Genomic DNA, 21,538 nt, shown 5'->3' on the forward strand with positions numbered 1-21,538 from the left:
ATGCATCCAACATGTAGAAATCTGTAAAAAGAAAATGGAAATGTGCAATCAAAGATCAATGTTTCACCAGCCTATTATGTCATTAGACTTTATTTGAAGTAAATTAGAGAGTTACATGATATATGAATTAGTTTTTGTTTTAGTTAATGAAAACTGCATATATATTAAGAGAAAAAAAAGAAGGAAAGATAAAATTACCATAAGATAGACAATGGAAGAAACAAAACAGCGAAGAACGGACCCAAGTAAGCATCAGCAGAAAACCTTTCCAAAAAGAGGAATCAAAGTAGTGAAACCCAGACCAATAGCTTAAAATCCTTGCATCTACTTTTAGGTCTTAATGCATTACTATTCTGTTGTCAAGTAAATGATTAAGCTAGTTGCTAACCAAAACAACTCGGCCTCTCATTAAATTAAATTGTTGCCCAAACAGTAATAGATAGTTATTAATATTATCACTAAAAATGTGTAGATAGAGCGAGTAAGAGTTAAAGTACTCTATATGACTATAAAAACAAAATAGTAGAACAATCCAAAAGATTACTGCTAGCTTTATACAGAATGCACTTACCCTACATTGGATCCTGCCTGGAGTTTTGCCTAAATCAGGTGGTAAAAAATTTCAGTTTAGCGCCAGTATTTTAAATAATTTAGATAATGATGGGATAATATTAATCATGATGGGTTTTGTGATCGTGGTTAAATAACTACTCTGTTTTTTTAAAAGTAACATTTATATAAAATGTTACTACAAACAATATAATTGTTAGATTTGACATTTATTTTTAGTGTCATTTATATAAATGTTATTTAAAGATATTTTTAATATTTTAAATGACGTTTCTAAATTATGTTACTATAACAATGTCACAATAGATTATTTTTGTTGTAAGCCAATAAAATTCCCCACGAGTTTGCAGGTGCTGCCGCCACTACTAAAAAACAGCCAGTTTGTGACGGCAAAATCCGTCACAAATCCGTCACAAACAGCTGTTTGTGACGGATTTGTGACGGATTTTAATCGGTTGCAAAAAAAGGCGTCACAAACACTTTGTGACGGAAACACTAATCCGTCACAAATTTGTGACGGATTAGTGACTCACATATCTGTCACTAAAGTCAATGGTTAATTTTTAAAAAATCCGTCACAAATTTGTGACGGATTGTTCGTTCACAAATCTGTTACTAATTGTGACGGATTTGTGACGGAATACGGAGATGTCCGTCACAAATTCGTCACAATATTTGTGAGGGATTTATGACGGGATATCATTCGTGATGGAACTTTCCATCACAAATCCGTCACAAAGCCGTCACAATATTGTGACGGATTTGTAACGGAAATTCAGTTATGACTAACCTGTTTGTCACATTAGTGACAGATTTGTGAAGGAAATTCATTTGTTAACTAATACATTTCCTCATAAATCCGTCACAACTTGTGACAGTTTTTTGACAAAATATTAGAAATAATTACTATAACAATAAATAAAATTTCTAAATAAAAAAATATGAAACCAATATAAGTTTAATGGTACCTATTCATTAAATTCAAAATATAATACATAATAGTTATTAATAATATCAAAAGTAGTCTAAGTACGAATATTACGAAAAACAACGATAAAAAACTACTACGGTAGAGATACAACCACCAAAGCCTACATATCATTGTTTAAGCTTTGAAAACCCCGCAAACAATCTTGTTGCATACGTTCTAATTTTTCCATCTTCTCTTCTATAGTTTTTTCTTTTTCAGATAAAAAGTTCAGCTTTTCTGTTATAGCTTCTTCCTTCTTAGACAAGAACTCATGTTGTTCCTTCAAAGACTCCATCATCCTTTTCACATCATCTGAGGTTGAACAATTGGACGGGGTAGACGTAGATGGCAAATGTCGAGGATAAAAGACCGATGCTTGAGATCCCAATCCATATACACGCCTCTTCTTCTCACCACCAACAACATCATAATATATTGCATTAATGTCAACTACGGGTGTAGTTCCATCTTCTAATGGTTGACTGGCAAGATCGACGGCGGCTTGTATCTTATCCTACATATGCATTAAACCAATAAATTAAATACATAATGTGAACTTTTTTAATAGTTATGATTCAAAATATATACTTACATTAGTAATACGAGATTTGCTATCAACAAATTCCCCATCTTTCCTCATATGGAACTTTCGAAAAAATGTCCATTCATTCACACCACCTTCAATTACCTAAAAGTTATAAGAAAATAAAATAATGAATCAGTTTAGTGCAGATCGAATTTCATAACTCATATATTTGACAAACTTGAGCATTTCCCTATAATAAGTAATTGCAGGTAAGGCATCGCAAACAATTACGGGCAAACAATTTCATAACCCATAAATTCCTCATTTCCTTATCGGTTCTGATCTTGTTATCCTACTGCATTGCCATGTTGATGTTAGCTTGAAAATACAGACTAAGTGATGCAGATCACTATGAAAAATCAGATCTGAAGAAGTTTAAAATAGGTAATATGTTCCATCCTTTCTACTTTTCCTTCTTTATCTATCCCCCAATTCCACTTGATATAGATATAAAATACATAAGAGACTATGAATAAGAGAGGTCCTATAACATATTTAACCAGCAACCAATACAATACAAAAAGAAAAATCTTGCCTGCACTAAGAAGCAATGCACCAAGTTTGCAATGACACACAGTCTCAAAAATATACAGATATCCTTGTTAAATTTGAAGAAAACACTAATGAGAAAGTTACTTTTTTGAACTTGTGTAGCTTTTTCTATAACTTGCATGCATTGTACCTTGGTGTAGGCAAACATAGACCATGAGATGAGCATCATGCAACAGAAACTCTCTAAGACCTTATAACAGAGTTAGTTCTGGGCATCAAACATTTAGCAAAAAATTGATTTGCAGATTTAGTTTGTTTGGGGAACTTTTCTTGCCCAATCTAATTTATGCTAAATCTATCATGATGAAACACAAGACTTTGTTAATCACATTTGTTGAAGCTATAATTTCAACCGCTACTAAGACATAACAAATCAGTATGGCTTCTTTTGTTTTTATTCATTTTTACCCCCTTCAAGGAAGCTGCTGCCTTCACTAGTATATATCAACAAAACCTTCATTACATTAAATTTATCCGAGTATGGTTTAAAATTAAAACATTGATAACTAGATGGACATTCACCTAACCAATGTACTCTCAATTAATTAAATGCTTCAAATAAGATGAAGCAACCAGTATGAACAAGATAGAAAAATGTAAGTCGGTATTGAAATGAAAACACTATAAGTAAAAAAGATTATGCAATGCTCTAAAGTAAATAAAAGTTTAATCTATAAACATATTTACCATCGTTTTCGCGTGCTCTAACGCACTTTTGGATCCTCCTGTATGCTTAGCGACACCGGTACCGGGACCACACGGTTCTGAATTTCTATTTTTTGAAGCCTGCTCGGATTTCTTTTTCCAATCCTCTGATTCCCATTTTTTAAGCCAAGAATTCCAAATTTCTTCTTTAACACCTTCAGGTATGCTTTTCTTCCTTTTCCACGAACTTCTCCACTTAGCAAGAGTTTGGTTATAGTGAGTTGATGCAACTCTGTTCCATGTGGCTTTAATAACCTTTGCATCACTAGGATTCCAGGAGTATATTCTCTGAAATTATAAAGCAACAAAATACATTATTGATCAAAGACAAGATAAACATAAAAGAAATATTTAACATTAGTTAGGTTAGTAGTGACCTCAAAATCCTGCCAGTAAAATGTTTTCATATCTGCATTTACAACACTCCAGGTATATCCCGTTGGATCTTGTTTCTCACTAAATACGGAGCTAATGTTTCGAGCTATAGAATTACCGTCAGGTAGAAATCTTTAAAAGGAACAAAAACATCAACAAAAAAATATTAACAAAATTGTACTACAATAAACTGATACAAGTAAAATAAGTTGATAAATTATCTTACTTTTTATTCTCGACATATATGTAAGAAATGTCCGATGAATGCCGGTAGTTCGTGTTGGATCCAGTAGAATGATTAGGAATAGGTGTACTACATGACTGTGGTGTAGGTGGATTCTCTAAATGATCATCACCGTTTATTGGCGAAGTGAGTGAGTCTTGTATAGGTGGCACAGGTGGTATTAATACTTGTGGTGGCCGTTGTCGTGATGATGATTCTGGTCGTGTTGGTACGTGTAATGATGTATCTAATCGTCGCCGTAGTGGTGGTGATTGTATTGATGCTTCTTGTAGTACTGGCTGTGGTGGCGGTGGCATTGATGATTCTAGCACTAGTGCAAAAGAAACAATTGGCTAAAATATCATAGCAGGTCATCAAACAGAAATATATATAAATTTGCTGTCAGTTTCTACAACTTAACTGCACATACACAAATATTGAAATTTCCATGTATTCTTTAAAATCATTCCATCTCCAAAAAATTAATCGAAAAGGAAATAGAGCTTTGGAATGCTTACCGATAGCAGCGTCTCAGTTGAAACGGTTCAAGTAGCATCATTCTCTGGGATTAAAATCGTTCAAATAGTACAGTACTCGTAGTCAACGGTAGAGACTGAAATTAGGGATTTGTTGAGTTAGTGATTTGTTGAGAAAAATAGGGGAAACTGAAATTCCTTAACAAAAAAGAGAATGTACTCACCTGAACTTGAAGGAGTGAAGGATTTGTTGAGTTAGGGAATCACTCACACTGTACTCAGGTAGAGACTGAAATGGAATCACTCATACTGTCCCTTACTCAAACTGAAATTAGGGTTTTTGCCATAATTAAAATGGGTTTTATTCAAAGCGGAAGATTTGAGAGCGTTAAAGGTGGATTTGATAAAAGCAAGCTCCTGGAGCTGACTTAGGGTTCTTGAATAACCTTAGCAGCTGCTTCTCTCAAAGAAAACGAGCCCTGAAAACGCTTATTAGAAGCAGAAAAATGGTGAAGAGAAGCCTCAAGCGTACTGATTCGTGGCGACTGAAAATGTGATATTTGGTGATGATTTTTATGGGCGTTAGGTTTGGTATTAGAGTGAAAATTGGGTGTTGAGTTAGGTTTTTGCTGGTGGTGCTGGAGAAGAGAGGCGAGAGAATGAAGAAGTGGGTCGATTGAGGAGTGTTGAGGTGGTGGAATGATATCTTAGAGAATGAGGTCGATTGAGGAGTGTTGAGTTAGGTTTTTGCCATGGATTTGTGAAGAAGGAAATATTGTGTTTTGATTAATCGAAAGAAAACGGCAACACCTATTTGTGTTTTGCAGTTAATAAAATATATCCGTCACAATTCCGTCACAATTTTGTGACGGAATTGTGACGGACAATCACAATTCCATAATTGTGACGGCCGAGTCCGTCACAAAGATTTGTGACAGATATATCCTTCACTATTCCGTCACAATAATAAGTATTTGTGACGGAAAATAAATCCGTCATTAATATCCGTCATAAATACGTCACAAATCCGTAACTATTTTCTTTCCGAAAAAATTTGCAACCAAAAGTTTTATCCGTCAATAATTCCGTCACAAAAATATAAATCCTACACTAGTCTGTCACAAATCCGTCACAAATTTGTGACGGATTTGTCCGTCACAAATTTCCGTCACAAAATAGCTGTTTTTTTAGTAGTGCGCGTCGGAGATGAAAACATTTGGATTGAGGAAATCCCAGATTGCTGGCTGAGTCTGTGGCATGAGGATTTGAATTTAAGTTATCATATTTAAGTTATAATATAATTTCCATATAAGTTAAATATAATTATTTTATATAATATTTTAAAAACAATCATTGTTAATTATATCATAAATTCTATTTTTTTACTAGTTTAACAAAGTATATACAAAATTTAGATTATCAAATTTAATAAAAGTTTCAAATGAAATGTAAAATATATTTTTCAACATAATGATTTAGCATAATATTAATTATAAATATTAAATTTAAAACATTCTTAAAATTTAAGAATTGTTTTAAAATAATTTTAAATTTTTTAAATGTTGTCTTTTAAATTAATATTAGTTCGTAATAACTTTTATGTATTTATTTAATATATCTTAATATTGATAATTTATTTATAAACTATTATTCTGTTTTTAGTAAATATTTCATCGATTTAAATTTTTAATACATTTTTAATGATTTTTATTTGTAATAACAATTATTGCTTATTATAATAAATTAAAATCATAAAATTTCTAAAAGTGTATATTTTACTAATAGTTTTACTAATAAAGTATATTTATTTAGATTTAAATATTAATTATAGTCTAATCCACAAAAAATTAAATTTTAGCTAAATAATTTTCATGATATAAGATTATGGGTCTATTTGATTGTTTCTTATATAATGAAAGAATGTCTCTTTTAAGGACTCACTTTCTCCCAGCCATCGACTTCCAAGAGCATAATTTAGAGTAAAATATTGTAATTCGATTTGATTCGAATGTTTCCTTTTTATTATAACAAAAAATAATTAACTCTGACTAGCTGAAAATACAATGAGCAAATAATCAAAAACTCTCCGAAATTTAGCATGAAGTATCACATAAGTTCAAATTCGTAAAATTAGATCAAATCACCTCAAAATTATGCAAAAATATATCAAATTTAGAGAGGAGAGTGAAAATGGCTCTCCACATGTAGAGAGCCATTTTCACTCTCTATTTCAAATCTTAAAAGATAAAATTTTAAATAATAAGTTGGTTAGTTTTATTTTAAAATATAATATTAATTATTTTTAATACAAAAACCGAATAAATAAATAATTTAAAAATAGAAATAAATTTATATTGTTAATATTATATTTTATAAAAAATAAATTAAATAAAAAAATTTATTTTAGAAAATTTATTAAATTAATGTTATTAATACTTAATATTTCTATAAATTAAATTTAAAGAGTTCATTGGAGTAAAAATAGAAATATCAATTATAAAGATGCTCTTCATTTTACTAAAATTTCTTCTTAAAATAAAGAGGATCATTAAAGATGCTCTTATCCATTTATACTAAACTACCATGTTAACGACATACCGGTTGGTAAAATTAGGCTATCTCATAATTAAATAAAAATAGCTATTTTTATAATATATTTACTGATGGATATCGAATCCTATCTTAACTATAATGGAGCCGAGTCGCAGGAAATCCACTCTCAAACGATATCAGACTCCCACCAGAAGAACCAAACATATAAGGAAGATGACCGATTCCACAGGATCCGCCACGATACCATTCAATAAGATAAAGACCGAATTTCTGAGAATTCGGACAAAGCACGTCGACCCCTGGATTCGGATAGATTACCAGATCGACTACATAATCTCAAAGTATCTCTTCTATTTGAATACTAACTCCAACTTAAGAAGATAAGCTCTAACTTAGGAAGACGAGACTATTTAGGAAGACGTTCCTAAATACGACTCATGTCTGAATAAGGTAGATCATTCATAATCATGGTCAATCCTTACAAAGTAAGATTCACTTTTCTACTACAACGCTACTAGGTATGCAATCATCTACTATAAAAAAAGCATGAGGTATGCCTAAACACACAACTACATTAATATACTTAAAACGCTACTCAAAGCTCTAAACTGATTTTAGCATCAGAGAGTTAATTGGACAACCACCGTCCGGTTAGCTTTTACCCTGTTTTGCAGGTCTAATTCACCGGATCAGAAGGCAAACTCCATCAATTACCATAAAACTTTCCGACTTTGACGCGAATCATTTTAAGTGTTTCAAAGTGAAGAAAACTACAATATTTAGCAAATAGTTATCTAAATATATGTTAATTACAAAACAAATCATGAATTTTAACACGTTTTATAATTTTAATATATTTATTTAATAAACAGACTATTTTTCTTTACAATTCAGACTAGTAATCTATTCTTTGATAAAGATAAATATGTATAGACACCAAAATATTTATTGTTCTGCTGTTTATATCAATGTTATTTAATCAAAAAATTAATCGGTGGGCTGAAATATAAATATTTGACTAATCAAATGATGTAGTTATTAATTTACTTTCTACCTTCTTCAACGTTATATAGTTTAATGTGTAAAAGTATTTTGAGTAGTAGAAGTATTTTAGTTTTTTAGCTTCTTGTGGTGAGCGTCTTAATACAAATTAAAATTATAAAAAAGTTGACTTGATCGGTAATATAGATTTGTCATTAATAAAAATAAAAACAAAACTATGAATATACTTGTGAAACTTGTAATGTAAATTTTGAGTGCTAGTTGCACCTATATTTGTCCATACTAAATTTAAAACTAAAATGTATCCTAGAACAGAAGATAACAAGAAATTTGATGATAATGACTTTATGCATGCAGACAATTTTTTGCGTTATAAAAAATTAATAAGAAATGAATAAAATAACAAAAAATAATTGATATATATCTCTGAGTTGCAATTTTAAACCAAAAATGTTATAGAAATTTCAAAAAGTGATAGCTCCTAGGAGATTGTTGTCTGGACATATAATGACAGTAACATTTTAATTATTATTTTTTAAATGAGAAAATGTAGAGATTTCTAATAATATAACCTAAATTAATAGTAGGTTGTGGGTTCATTTGTTCTTTTATTATTGGTTATTCAGTGTCACTTTCTATAATATATAATTAATTCCTAACCTTAGCATTATTTGTGTCCTCAATAATTCTAATTTAACAACAGTAACTGTCTTCATTCTCAGTTCAAATTTACCATTGAAAACAAGCTCTGTATGAAGTTATATATATTATAAATTGTGGAATCTAATAGCACAGCACAAGACAATATTTTTTGTGTTTTTAAATGAAAACTTAAATTCTAAGTCGTCCTCATAATATATATATATAAGAGAAAATTATTTTAAAGCTCCCATATATATCATAATTCACACTTTGCTCCCTTTTATTTAAAAATAAAATGGTTTAGTCTCTCAATTTTGTTTCCGTTAACGATTTAATTCTTCCGTTCATTTATAGTGTTAGTCAACCGAGTCAAAGGACTATATCACAAAAAAAAATTAATTAAAAAAATAATTTGGTCCTCCACTTTTATTTTTATTTACGATTTCGTCTCTTAAGTTTAAAATTAATTTACCCCTAAATCTTTTAACTTGGTTGACCAACACCAAAAATAGACGGATTGACTAAATTGTTGACAGAATCAAAAGCGAGGCAGTACATCGTATGATTTTCAAAAAACAGAGATCATAGTGTGAATTATGACAAATGTGAGGGTCTTTAAAGTAATTTGCTTTATATATAATTAGTCTGATCATGAAAAAGTAAAAACTCACTACAAAAATACTATATTTGGTAACAATAATTTTGCGGTTAATTTTTTTTTTGCTAAAAGACATTTTGAAGGAATAATTTTAATAGTTGATGCCATTAGTTAAATTATAAGCAATATTTTATAGCAAATTTTATTACTAATTACTTAAAACAACGTTTTATTAGCAGCAACATGCCACAATTTATTTTTATTACTATATGTTAATAGTAACAATTTAATATTTGCTGCTAATTCTAATATTTCTTGTAGTGAGTAAAGGTAAAAAAGTACTCTTTCATATTGTTGGTTCAGGGTTCAGATTTTACGGCTGATAATGATGGTTCTAATCTCCACTAGACTATCTTCTTCTTCGTCTTCTTCTGATAATGACTTATTTAAGCCACGTTGATTTGTTCATATTGTAAAATCTACACGCAGTGTACAGTGAAACATTTGAATGATAATAAGGTGCGAAAAAAATAAAAACAATTAGTAAAATATATTTTGAACAAGAATAAAACATGAAATATAGAAGATAAGAAATCAATAACACATAAAAACACAATACATTAATGATGTTCAGTAATTACTTACGTCCTTGGAGCAATCGCATAAAGTATGATTCCATGTGCAGTTTCAACCCTTCTCACACCCAAAAAGGATGGGACTATGCGTATGTCTGTAGATAGTTTTGGGAGATTAACAAGATCATATTTTGGTACTGTTTTCCTAATCCACAGCTGGATAATTTACTTAATCAGATTATTGGGGTGACGGTTTTTACCAAACTGGATTTGAAGAGCGAATACCACCCGATTTGCATCAGAGTTGGGGATGAGTGTAAAACGGCTTTCAAAACGGTAAGTGGCTATGTGAGTTGTTAGTGATGCCGTTACGTTTATGCATGTGATGAGCCAAGCACTGAGACCATTTATCGGTAAATTTATTTCTTGTGTTTTTTTATATATAGCGCTAATCCTGAGCTGCATCTTCAGAACTTACGAGAGGTTTTATGTGTGCTTCATAGGGACAACCTATTTTCTCCAACAAATAAGTGTGCTTTTTTTGACTCGAATTTTTTTTATTTATGAGATACATTGTGTATGCGAAGGGCTGCAAGTGGATGATTCAAAAATTGAGGTGGTGAAACATTAGCCTCAGTTGAGTGCCATTACAGAGGTTTAGAGTTTTCATGGACTGACTTCTTTCTATAGGCGGTCCATACCTCATTTCAGAAGCATTATGGTTCATGTGGCTAACTATATGAAAGGTGCAAAGTTTGAGTGGATAGAGGAGGCCAAGTCATCATATCAGAAGGTCAAGAGGCGGTTGGCGACTACTCCTATTTTAGTGCTGCCAGATTTTTCATAACCATTTGAGTTGCATAGTGATGCTTCAAAGTTGGGGATTGAGGTTGTTCTGAGTCAAAACAGCGGAGCTGTGGCATATTTCAATGAGATATTGAATAGAGCGAAGATGAATTACATCACATAGGACGTGGAATTTTATGCGGTGGTGCAAGCAGTCAAGCATCGATCGGTGGCATTACTTGTACCACAAAGAGTTTGTTGTGTATACTGACCATGAGACATTTAAGCATATGAATTTCTAGGATAAAGTGTCACCGCGTCATTCTACTTGGATGGCTTATCTGCAACGATTTACTTTTGTGGTCAAGCATAAGTTTGGGATTACAAATTGAATGTCAGATACATTGAGTCGTCACAACAACTTTCTAGTTTCATTGCGTGTTGATGTACCCGATCTAGACTCGTATACTTATTCGCTTGAGACCACTCCATAAGATTTTGTGGTCATGAGACAAGTGCAATCAGGAGAACAGACAGAGTTTTTGCTGCATAACATGTTTTGGTTCAAAGGGAATCAAATGTGCATACCGAAGAGTAGTTTGTGGATGTATATTATTCGTGAGCTGCATGGATAGGGGCATGTTGGGTGCGACAGGACCTTACAGCTGGTTCAATCATCTCATTTTTTTCCTACCATTCTAGGTGGAGAAGTACGTGTAGAGGTGTCGTGTTTGTCAAGTTTCAAAAGTAGCAACAACTAATGCGGGTTTGTACATGCCACTGCCTGTACCATCGCAGCCATGAGCTTATGTTAGCATTAATTTGTGTTGGGATTACCATACACTTAGCGCGGGTATGATTCTATTTATGTTTTGGTTGATCGTTTTTCTACAAAGGTCTACTTTATTCTTTGTAAGATGCTCTTTTAGTTATCACAACTGTTCTTTCATTTTGGATAGAGATACTCTGTTCCTCAGTCATTGTTGGCACAACTTGTGGGAAATGGTGAACACGCAACTTAATTTTAGCAGTGCCTACCACACCTAGACTGATGGTCAAACTAAAGTTGTAAACCGGTCGTTGGCAATATTTTGTGGTGTTTAGTCGGCACACAGGTGAAAAGTTAGGATCAGAAATTGAGTAAAGAAGAATTTTCTCATAAGCATGCGGTCAACTGGAGTACCAGATTTAGTCCTTTTCAGGTGGTGTATTCGATTGCCCCCAAAGGCCCGTCGGGTCTGATGTTGTTACCGAGCAATTTCAAGGTGCATTCATAGACGACAGACTTTTGAATGGTTTACAGGAAGTTCATCAGGCGGTTCATATCGACTTTTAGCAAGCAAACTCCCAATACAAGCTGCAGGTTGGATGGGAAGCGACATTTTGTTGAGTATAAAGTGAGTGATTATCTCTGGGTTGTTCTAACCAGGTATCAATTTTCAGTTGGTGACTTCAACAAGATATGTTTGCCAAGAAGATTGGACCACTAGAGATCATTGAGAAAATTAACCCCAATGCTTACCGTCTAAAGATGCCTAGCCATATTCGAACGAATGATATGTTCAATGTCATAAATTTGATCCTTTTTCATGGTGATTTTTCTGATAATAAGACTGTTGCAAATTCGAGGTCAAATGTTTTCTACCTTGGTGGAAATTGTGCGGTTGTGAAGACGGATTTTGAGTTCATCGAGAAAAGAGAGCGCAAAGTGGCGCAGTGGTAGTTTTGTAATTATGCCAAAGTTGGAGGTGTGCGATTTTGGAGGTTTCCGAGCCTAACTTCATTGGAAAAGGGCCAATGGTTGAATAAGCTTTGCTCTTGACCAACGTCGATTTGGCCCGAATTCCATCATTTGGGCCTTTAAAATGACATTTTTGTGATTTCACTTTTTATTTTTATATCCTTTTACACCCGGTTTAGGATTTTCATTTTATTTTAGTATTTAAACAATGTTATGAGTTGTAGGACGATATTTTATGTTGTTTTGAGATAGATATTTTTATTTTCCAAATTTTAGTATTCTATTGAATCAATGAACGTTTGACGCCTAAATTTTAGAATTCTTATTACTAGATCAATGGGTTTTGGAAGTTATTTTTTAGTATTATATGCAATCAATATCATTTAAATTATCCGGATCTTAGTCGTGACTTCCGCTATTTCACAAGGTGATCCCGTAAAGCATTCATTAAACCGATCCATTGCACATAGAAGCTCTCAAAAGAATATGGTATGGTCTACATTATTCCCAATTCTGTTAAAGAAAATTCCAAACCATAATCGCAAACGAGTAATTTTCGATTCCATAAACTGAATAATTTGAGATGTTGCCACCCTGAAGATGCCAAAAATGGAGGAAAGGGAAGGGACTCTGTTGTGAAAAGCTAGCCAAACATAGGACTATATTCTTAGAGGGTTATCAGTTTTACAAATTTATTTAATGACATGCTGATGTTATTGTGAATTTGAGGTCACTTGCAATAAACTCTCTAATAATTAATGTTCAATAAATTAATAATTTTAATAACTAATAAAAAAATTGAGGGAATCAACTTTATTCCACGTCGGATAATTAATAATTCTATTATTTAATAATTAATATAATTTAAAATATGTTCTATATGAATATTAATTATTAGAGATATTTTTCTAAAAATATATATAAGAATTGATGATTTATTTAGGAAAACACTAATCTTAATCCATAAGGTGGAAGCTGAAATACCATCAAATTATAATTTTATTGTTCATTTGATAAAATTTTAAGAGAAATTATTAAATGAGCAAGTAAAAGCAAGTAAAACATTTCTATTATAAAAAAATATTATAAATTATTTTATTTTATAAATATAGTTTTCTGATAATAATATTTTAGCTTAATATCAAGTTGATATTTTTTGAACTGAATATAAAATTATTTTCTTTAAATTGAGTGATTGTGCAGTATAATATTAATATTAGGTTTACGAATGCATATACATTAAAATATATTCTATATTTTTTATAATTTTTCTACACAAATTCAATAAATTAATAATTTTAATAATTAATTTGATTCACTATATATATTACTTATTAGAGGATCGACCATATATTGTTTTATTTTAAAAATATAAAACAAATATTTATTTTCACTACTCTATCTTTTCGATAAAAAAACTACTCTATCTTTCATCTCCAAAAAACCTATGATCGATGTATCCACGACCAAAGGTTGTCGACGGTTAAATAGATTATTATGTTTATTATTATGTAAAAATAGTATAGTATTTTTCTTAAGCTTAATTACTCCAAAAATCACCAACTTCCGCGTGTTTTTGGTATTTAACACAAATTTTTAATTTTGGCACATAAATACACAAACTATCAATTTTTTGCATATATAGCACAGGCACCGTTTTTGACATAAAACGGCACCGTTTTTGACCTAAAACGGCAACGTTTTATACCTAAAGCGATACCGTTATTCACCTAAAACTTTCTAGTATAATATTAGCTTACATTTTCTTCTTCTATTTTTTTATTTCATTCTTGCATTAATAATATCATATATATATATATATATATATATATATATATATATATATATATATATGGGGCCTAATGTATTAAAACACCCCGACCTTTCATCTACTTTTAAATCCTATTCTGACGTTGAAAATCAGTCAATTTTACCCTATTTTATATTTTTTCATTTCAATAGTATCCTGAAGAAAAAAATGACATTTTTTTATTTAACAAAAGTTCAAAAAAATTCTCTACATTGTTCATTTTTTGCATTAGATTAACTTTTTATATTAACTCGACAATTTTTAAAAAAATTTAAAATTAATTTTACGCTTCAGGGTACAATTAAAATAAAAAATATAAAATGAAGTAAAATTATACAAATTTTTAGCGGCACAGTACAAGTGCAAAGGAAATAAAAAATCAAATTTTTTTTAGGCTTAATTTCTTAAAAAACCCCCACCTTACACTTTTTTTTCGTTTATACCCTGACCTTGTAAAAACACCATTTGTACCCAATTTTGGATTTTTATGTTTCATCCCTACCCAAAAGCATTAAATTGTACTCTTTTCATTTAGAAAAGAGTTAAAACATACTTTTTTCTATTTTTAAAAATACAAATAAATCCTTAAACTTAAAAAATGATCAAATATATCCAAATAATTAATTAATTTTTTTAATTATATAAAATAAAAAAAAATTATTATTATTTTTAATTTTTTTGTTAGAAATATTTTTTAAAAAAATAAAAAAAATAAAAAAATAAACAAAAAATACGGAATTATTTTTAAAAAAAATTAAAAAAAAATTATTATTATTTTTAATTTTTTGAAGAAGATGGTATTTTTGTACTATTAATAATTTTAATATCTAATTAGTATATAAGTTAAAAATGAAGGATTGTTTTAAACTCTTTTTCAAATGAAAAGAGTATAATTTAATGCTTTTGGGTAGAGATGAAACATAAAAACTCAAAATTGGGTATAAATGGTGTTTTTACAAGGTCAGGATATAAACGAAAAAAAAATGCAAGGTGAGGTTTTTTTTAAGGAATTAAGCCTTTTTTTTTAAGGCATTAAGCCAATATATATCCCGAAAATGTGCACATATTACAGAACACTTCACCTTTTTAAGATATTTCAGTCAGACGGTAATCTGAGTTTGTCTTTAAGCACTCATAAAATTGCACAAGTTAGGCTCAAAGGACCCACACCTCTGATTATCTATTCATCCATCAACTCTTGAAAATTTAATTGGGCCATGAACTTTCAATATTTACTGTTTAGTCCCTCTTCAAAGTTTGTTCTTCATTAGATCCTCGTACCATTCGTTTCACTTAGACCAAAAGAACATAAAACTTCATTTTTTACCCCCAAAAGATATCCTACATTAAGTTTTTTTTTAAGTAAAAGGCTGAAGTCGAAAAATCAGATTTCTCGCTATCAAATATAAAATGAAAATATTTGAATACAAAATAAAAACTAAACAATTTAATAATAAATTTCATCATCGGCTCATCTTGCTCGAATTTTTTCGCTCTTCATAAATTTAGCTTTATTGATTTTTTAAAAAAAAAATAGAAAGATTTAGCTGAAATTTTTTCTAATGTGTCTTGTTTTTCTTTAAACCGTAGTCCAATATTCTTCTTTTTGTATGTTATTTGACTAATTCTGAAAACCAACTGTATCAAAATAAAGAAAAAAAAAATAAGAGTTTGAAATTCTGGCGCTTCGAAGATGTCGCAACCCCTTCCCCTAATCCCCAAACACCAAACTGCACCTCCTCCGCCTCACGCTGGCCAGCCACTGCGACCTGCTGCCGTCGCTCAAACGCCGCCTCGTCCTACAGTCATCTACTTTGAGAACTTCCCAGTTAACTGGTTTTATTCAGATTTGCAGAGAGCTTTTGCTAAATACCTAATTCGTGGTAGGGTTACTATTGCACGTAAACTTAATCGTTCGAACCGAAGATTTGGATTCCTTCATCTTGAGCCGGATCAAGATTTCAGAGATACGCTTTATCGTATGAATCACGTTCATATTGGGGCGCTGAATATTAGGGTTTTTGTGGCAAAATTTCCTAACCCTAATCCATCACCCATGTAATCTTCTTTGAAACCTTTAATCCCGGCTAAGGCTAGGGTTTTCAAACCGTCCATCAGGGATTCAAGATCAAACGCCCAGGTTGTTAACAAGGACCCTATTGTTTTCAATCCAACGCAGGACCCCTCCAAGCATGATCTTTGTTCTGTCATTGTTACTATCTCAGATTATGCTGATTTGCTGAATATTGCGGCTTATCTTCAGAATAGAGGCATTAATTACGAATCCTTTTTACTGCTTGGAGGAAAGCATATCCTGATTAACTTTTACAATAAAGATGATAAGGAACAGTTTTACAAGCTTTTCGCTTCTCTGTCACCACTTTTTGGCTCCCTATCTCCGTGGAATGGTTCTTTTACTTCGGGGGAGCGGTTTGTATGGATTACCATCTCAGGTATTCCACTAATGGCTTGGGAGGAAGAATTATTCAAGATTATTGGCAACAAACTAGGAAACACAATCAGTGTTCATCCACCGATACTCTCTAAGGAGCGTATGGAATCTGGTTCGGTTCTAATTTCAACATCTCCTTCTCGCATTGAATGTGAGATTCCTATCTTGGTCAATGGCTCAGATTTTATCATTAATGTTTATGAAACGGAGATCCCATTTGTAATGGATAACTCAGTGGAGTCATCTCAATCAGATTCAAAATTCTCATCAGCTCATGAAGATGAAACTAGCGCCTCTCGTCCTGAGTTTTCAGATGCTCACGCTACTGCTTCAACTGCAAACATCTCAACCAGTAGCAGGAATCCAGATGTTGTTCCTGAATCATCGGAGGATCTAAACTCTATCAACTCAAAGGCTACATTCCCTTACCCAGACCTGATATATTTCTCTCAGCGAAAAAAAACCAAGGCATTACATAATACCGGTTCAGTTTCTACATGTTCTAAAGGTTCAAGGGAATTCCATTCAGAATCTGAAAACATTATTCAAGATTGTACTAATCGTATTAGACTTTCCTTACAGAATGATGGACTAGAAGAGGAAGCAAGAAAAACATGGGAAGCAGGTTTGAGCTTAGGCCTGTTTGCAGCAGATAAAGAGAGTGATATTGTTACTTTCTTCTCCCAACAAATCCAAGGCAGCAGGAAGCTTCAACAGATTTAATCTGTTAGTTTTTTTCCTCAAGGTTTTGATATATTTTTATGTCGTTTCCATTCAATTTTATTTCTTGGAATTGTCGTGGGGATGTTACTTTTGCTCGTAAACAGAGAGCTATCCGTTCTTTTATTTCACAGCATCATTTATCTTTAGTTGGCTTAAGTGAGACTAAACGAGAATCAATTGATGACTTCACTGTCAGTCGTTGTTGGCCTAACTGCGAATACATCTACTGTTTTCCCCCTTCAACAGGAGCCTCTAGAGGTTTACTGTGCATTTAGGACAAGAATTTCTTCTCCGTTTCTCATTCTGTTATTTTTCCAAGGTGGATTTGTATTGATTTTATTTGTTCAGGAGTTCCTTTTCGCTATATTTTGGTTTACGGGTGTTCTACCGCAGCAGATAGAGTTGCTCGTTGGTCAGCCATTCTTCCTGAACTTCAGACTGATTTACTTTGCTTCTTGGTAGGGGACTTCAATGAAATTCTGCTTCCGACAGAAAGGCTTAACTGTTCTAGCTATTCTACTGGTATGATACAATTTGGTGATTTTATTCAAGCTTCTAATCTTATCGAAGTAAATCTTCAGGGTCATCTTTTTACGTGGAACAACAATCACTCTCGTTCCAAGATCGATAGATGTTTTCTTTCAGCTAACGCTTTCATCTTATGGCTTAATCTTTCCTTATCCACTTTGGCAAGAAACTTCTCAGACCACTATCCTCTTTTATTTCGTTCGGCTGCGAGTATTGACTAGGGTCCAAAGCCGTTCAAATCGATTAATGCTTGGTGGTCTAATTCTTCTTTTCATGAATTTGTGGCTAACTCTTGGAGAGATATTTCGGCATCCCCTGGAATTGATGGATTGGCTTCTAAGCTGAGATTGCTGCGCCAGTTAATCAAAACTTGGAATGTCAATTGTTTCGGCAACCTAAACACTAGATATGAGGAAACCCAGACGTCGATTGATAACTTAGAAACATCTGCAGATTCCCGCCCTCTTTCTGACCAGGAAGTGGCTGAGCTTATGAGTTTACGTGGAGAGCTAAATTCAGTTTCTAAGCAACAAAAGTCGCTTTGGTACCAAAAGTCTAGATTGAATTGGAATTTTTTTGGCGATAGGAATTCCAAATTCTTTCACACCGTTGCATCGGTTCATTCTAGCAATAACCTTGTTTCTGAGATAGTAGTAGAGAATCAACGTTTTACGACTCCAGAGACCATCAAACTTAATGTTCATCTTTACTACAAGGATCTTTTTAAATCTCCTGTTAAAATAGACTTTTCCCTTGATTCTTTGCCTATTCAAAGATTGACTGTTGAGCAAGCTGCTAGTCTTTCAGCGCAATTTTCGGAGGAGGAGATCTTTCTTACTTTGCTGGGTTGTGAGTATAACAAAGCTCCAGGGCCTGATGGATTCAATTATTTTTTCTATAAAAAAGCATGGAAGATCATTAAACATGACATTCTCGAACTGTTTAATAACTTTCATCATACAGGTGCTTTCCCTGCTGATCTGAACACTGCTTTTTTGGTCCTTATTCCGAATAGGAAGGGCGCTACAGACATCAAGGATTTTTGGCCAATTAGCTTGATTAACGGAGTTTTTAAATTGCTTTCAAAGGTTCTGGCTAACAGGTTATCTCCTTTACTTCCTCTTCTCATCTCAGAAAATCAATTCGTTTTTATTAAGGGTAGAAATATCCATGATTGTCACATGCTTGCATCGGATTTGATTCATCTTGTTCATATTCGGAAGGAGTCGGTTTTTCTCCTAAAACTTGACTTCAGGAAAGCTTTTGATTCGATTTCCTGGGATTTCATCCTTAAAATGATGACTAGAATGAATTTGATGTTACTTAGATTAATTGGATTGTTTCTTTTTTTAAGTCTTCCCAGTTATCAGTTCTTGTGAATGGAAGTCCTAGTAAGAATTCCACTATGCATAGAGGGGTCAGACAAGGCGATCCTATTTTTCCTATGTTCTTTGTTCTTGCAGTTGAAGGCTTAAAAGCGCTTTTCGAAAAGGCTATTGACTTGGGTCTTTTAGATGGAATTCATGTGGATGGCTATGCAGTGCCTATTTCTATCCTGCAGTTTGCAGATGATACGCATTTATTTGTTCCTAAAGATTTGAAGATGGTCAAAAATTTACTTCGGATTCTTAGATGCTTTGAATTGGTTTCTGGGCTTCAAATTAATTATTAGATATCATCTATCATTGGTATTAATGTAGATGATAATTCTCTTGATGAAGCTTCTCGCATCCTAAACTGCAAAATAGAAAAATTGTCGATCACATATCTTGGGTTACCGCTCTCATTGAAGCCGGTTAAAGCTAAGAAGTGGGATCCTGTAATTAGAACTTTTCTTCTCAACGAGCGGGGTGGAAGGGTAATTTATTGTCTTCGGCTGGTCGCTTAACTTTGATTAAATCTGCTCTCTGTAGTCTTCCTGTGTACTATCTCTGTACTTTTAACATTCCCAATTCAGTTGTTCTATCTCTAGAGCGATTGATGCGTCGCTTTCTTTGGAACGAGTCTGTCTCTTCAGCGTGGTTTAGTAAAGTTTCTTGGATTGATGTTTGTTTGCCGTTTACTGAAGGTGGATTGAATATAACTCCTTTGAGAACAAAAAATCAAAGTTTGCTTCTAGAGTGGATTTGGAAGCTAATTACTGCGGATAAAAATTCATTCTGGTTTCTTGTTATTTCTTGTAGCTCCGGGTTCAAAAACTGGTTTGATTTGGAAGAGATAGCAGCGCAGAGATTATCGCATTTATGGAAAGGGATAGTTTCAGTTTGCTTTAAAAACTCTCAGGTCCGGGACCTGTTTCTTTCCCATCTTGGCAGCAGAATTTGTTCAGGGAGTAATACTCGCTTTTGGCATGATTCATGGGCTGATGCTTCAGCTCTTCTTCATTTATTTCCAGATTTATTTCAGCTGAGTAGGGGTCCGCAGCTTTCTGTAGCGGACTGCTTTGATTCAAGCCGGAATTCATACCAATTTTCTTAGCAGCGTGGTCTTCGTCTTGGCGAACAAGAGCAATTCCAATCCCTGCATAATTTGATTTCTGACCGCACTCCTTCTTCTTCAGGCACAACGGATGTCTTTAATTGGCAAGGGAAAAGCTTCTCTTCGGCAGCTTTTAACTCAGCTTGGTTTAATGCTTCTCGGCATCAGGTTTCATGTTATGGGAGATTCTGGAAGTTTAAGCTCCCTCCGCGAATCAATTTTTTCATGTGGCTTCTAGCTAGAGATCGGATTTCTTCAAATATTATGTTGATTCATAGGGGTGTCTCGCTTATAAATGCTAGCTGCACGTTTTGTTCGGAAGATGAGACAAGCATTCATATAATTCTCCATTGTCGGTTTGCTTGGCACACTTGGAATCCAGTCTTGAAGCGTTGTAATATTACATGGTCAGCTCCTAACTCAATTCATCAGTTTTTCGATTTCTGGAGTTCCTTATGTAACAGGCGGTTTCGATATCTTTGGCAAACCATTTGGTTTTTCTTCATTTGGGAGTTGTGGAAAGTGAGGAACAAGCGAGTTTTCAGCCAAGATTATATGGACAACGACACATTGGTTTACCAAACTATTTGCAAAGCTGTGATTTTCTACAAAGATAACAACAAAGGATTTGATTATTCGGCTAATGATGTTTATAGAAATTTATCTTTTTTCTGTAATTTCTTGTAGCCGGTCTTTCTTGTAAAGACTTTTTGCCTTCCACGGCTTTGTGGTTGTGCTAATTCATTAATCATTTATCCAAAAAAAACTGTATCAAAATATTTGTCACTATTTGTACTTATATTATCTGAAATATGCTTTGAAAAATCTGAGTTAACCAAATTTTTCCATGTATGAAGAACTAAAATATACACAGTTGTCAAACCTCCGGACCGGCCGGTTCGCTCGGAAAAACCGGGAACCGATTAGGTCAGCGGTTAGGGTTGCACTAATTATCCCTATATTTATAGAGTCGTTGTTTCTTATCGAACCGGCCGGATTATTTTCAACGATTAAACCGGAAAACCGAGGTCCGGTTCGATCAGAAAACAAAAATCTTCGCATGCTCTTAATAAAAAAAAATAACACAGCCGCGCTATGGCTAGAACCCAGCTCCATTGTGGAGAATACTACATTTAGTAACACCAAACTAGTAGATTCTATATTTTTAGGCTTCATTTATACTATATATATAT

General features: G+C 32.8%; 2 protein-coding genes across 2 annotated transcripts; one reads left to right on the forward strand and one right to left on the reverse strand.

Annotated features, from left to right (window-relative positions):
- Window positions 1-1,554: 1,554 nt before the first annotated feature.
- On the reverse strand, window positions 1,555-4,301 carry LOC126660244 (uncharacterized). The gene is made up of 5 exons (XM_050353651.2): window positions 3,985-4,301; window positions 3,761-3,890; window positions 3,366-3,671; window positions 2,133-2,228; window positions 1,555-2,054 (listed from the first exon to the last, which is right to left on the reverse strand). The coding sequence occupies exons 1-5, from the start codon at window positions 4,296-4,298 to the stop codon at window positions 1,662-1,664; spliced, it is 1,239 nt and encodes a 412-aa protein (XP_050209608.1). The 5' UTR covers window positions 4,299-4,301; the 3' UTR covers window positions 1,555-1,661.
- Window positions 4,302-17,519: 13,218 nt separating this feature from the next.
- LOC126660308 (uncharacterized) lies at window positions 17,520-21,032 on the forward strand. Its single transcript, XM_050353773.1, has 7 exons — window positions 17,520-17,658; window positions 17,733-18,028; window positions 18,089-19,096; window positions 19,222-19,473; window positions 19,540-19,717; window positions 19,825-20,297; window positions 20,346-21,032. The coding sequence occupies exons 1-7, from the start codon at window positions 17,520-17,522 to the stop codon at window positions 21,030-21,032; spliced, it is 3,033 nt and encodes a 1,010-aa protein (XP_050209730.1).
- Window positions 21,033-21,538: the final 506 nt, after the last annotated feature.

Source organism: Mercurialis annua, linkage group LG1-X (genome assembly GCF_937616625.2).
Source record: "Mercurialis annua linkage group LG1-X, ddMerAnnu1.2, whole genome shotgun sequence".
Classification (NCBI taxonomy): domain Eukaryota; kingdom Viridiplantae; phylum Streptophyta; class Magnoliopsida; order Malpighiales; family Euphorbiaceae; genus Mercurialis; species Mercurialis annua.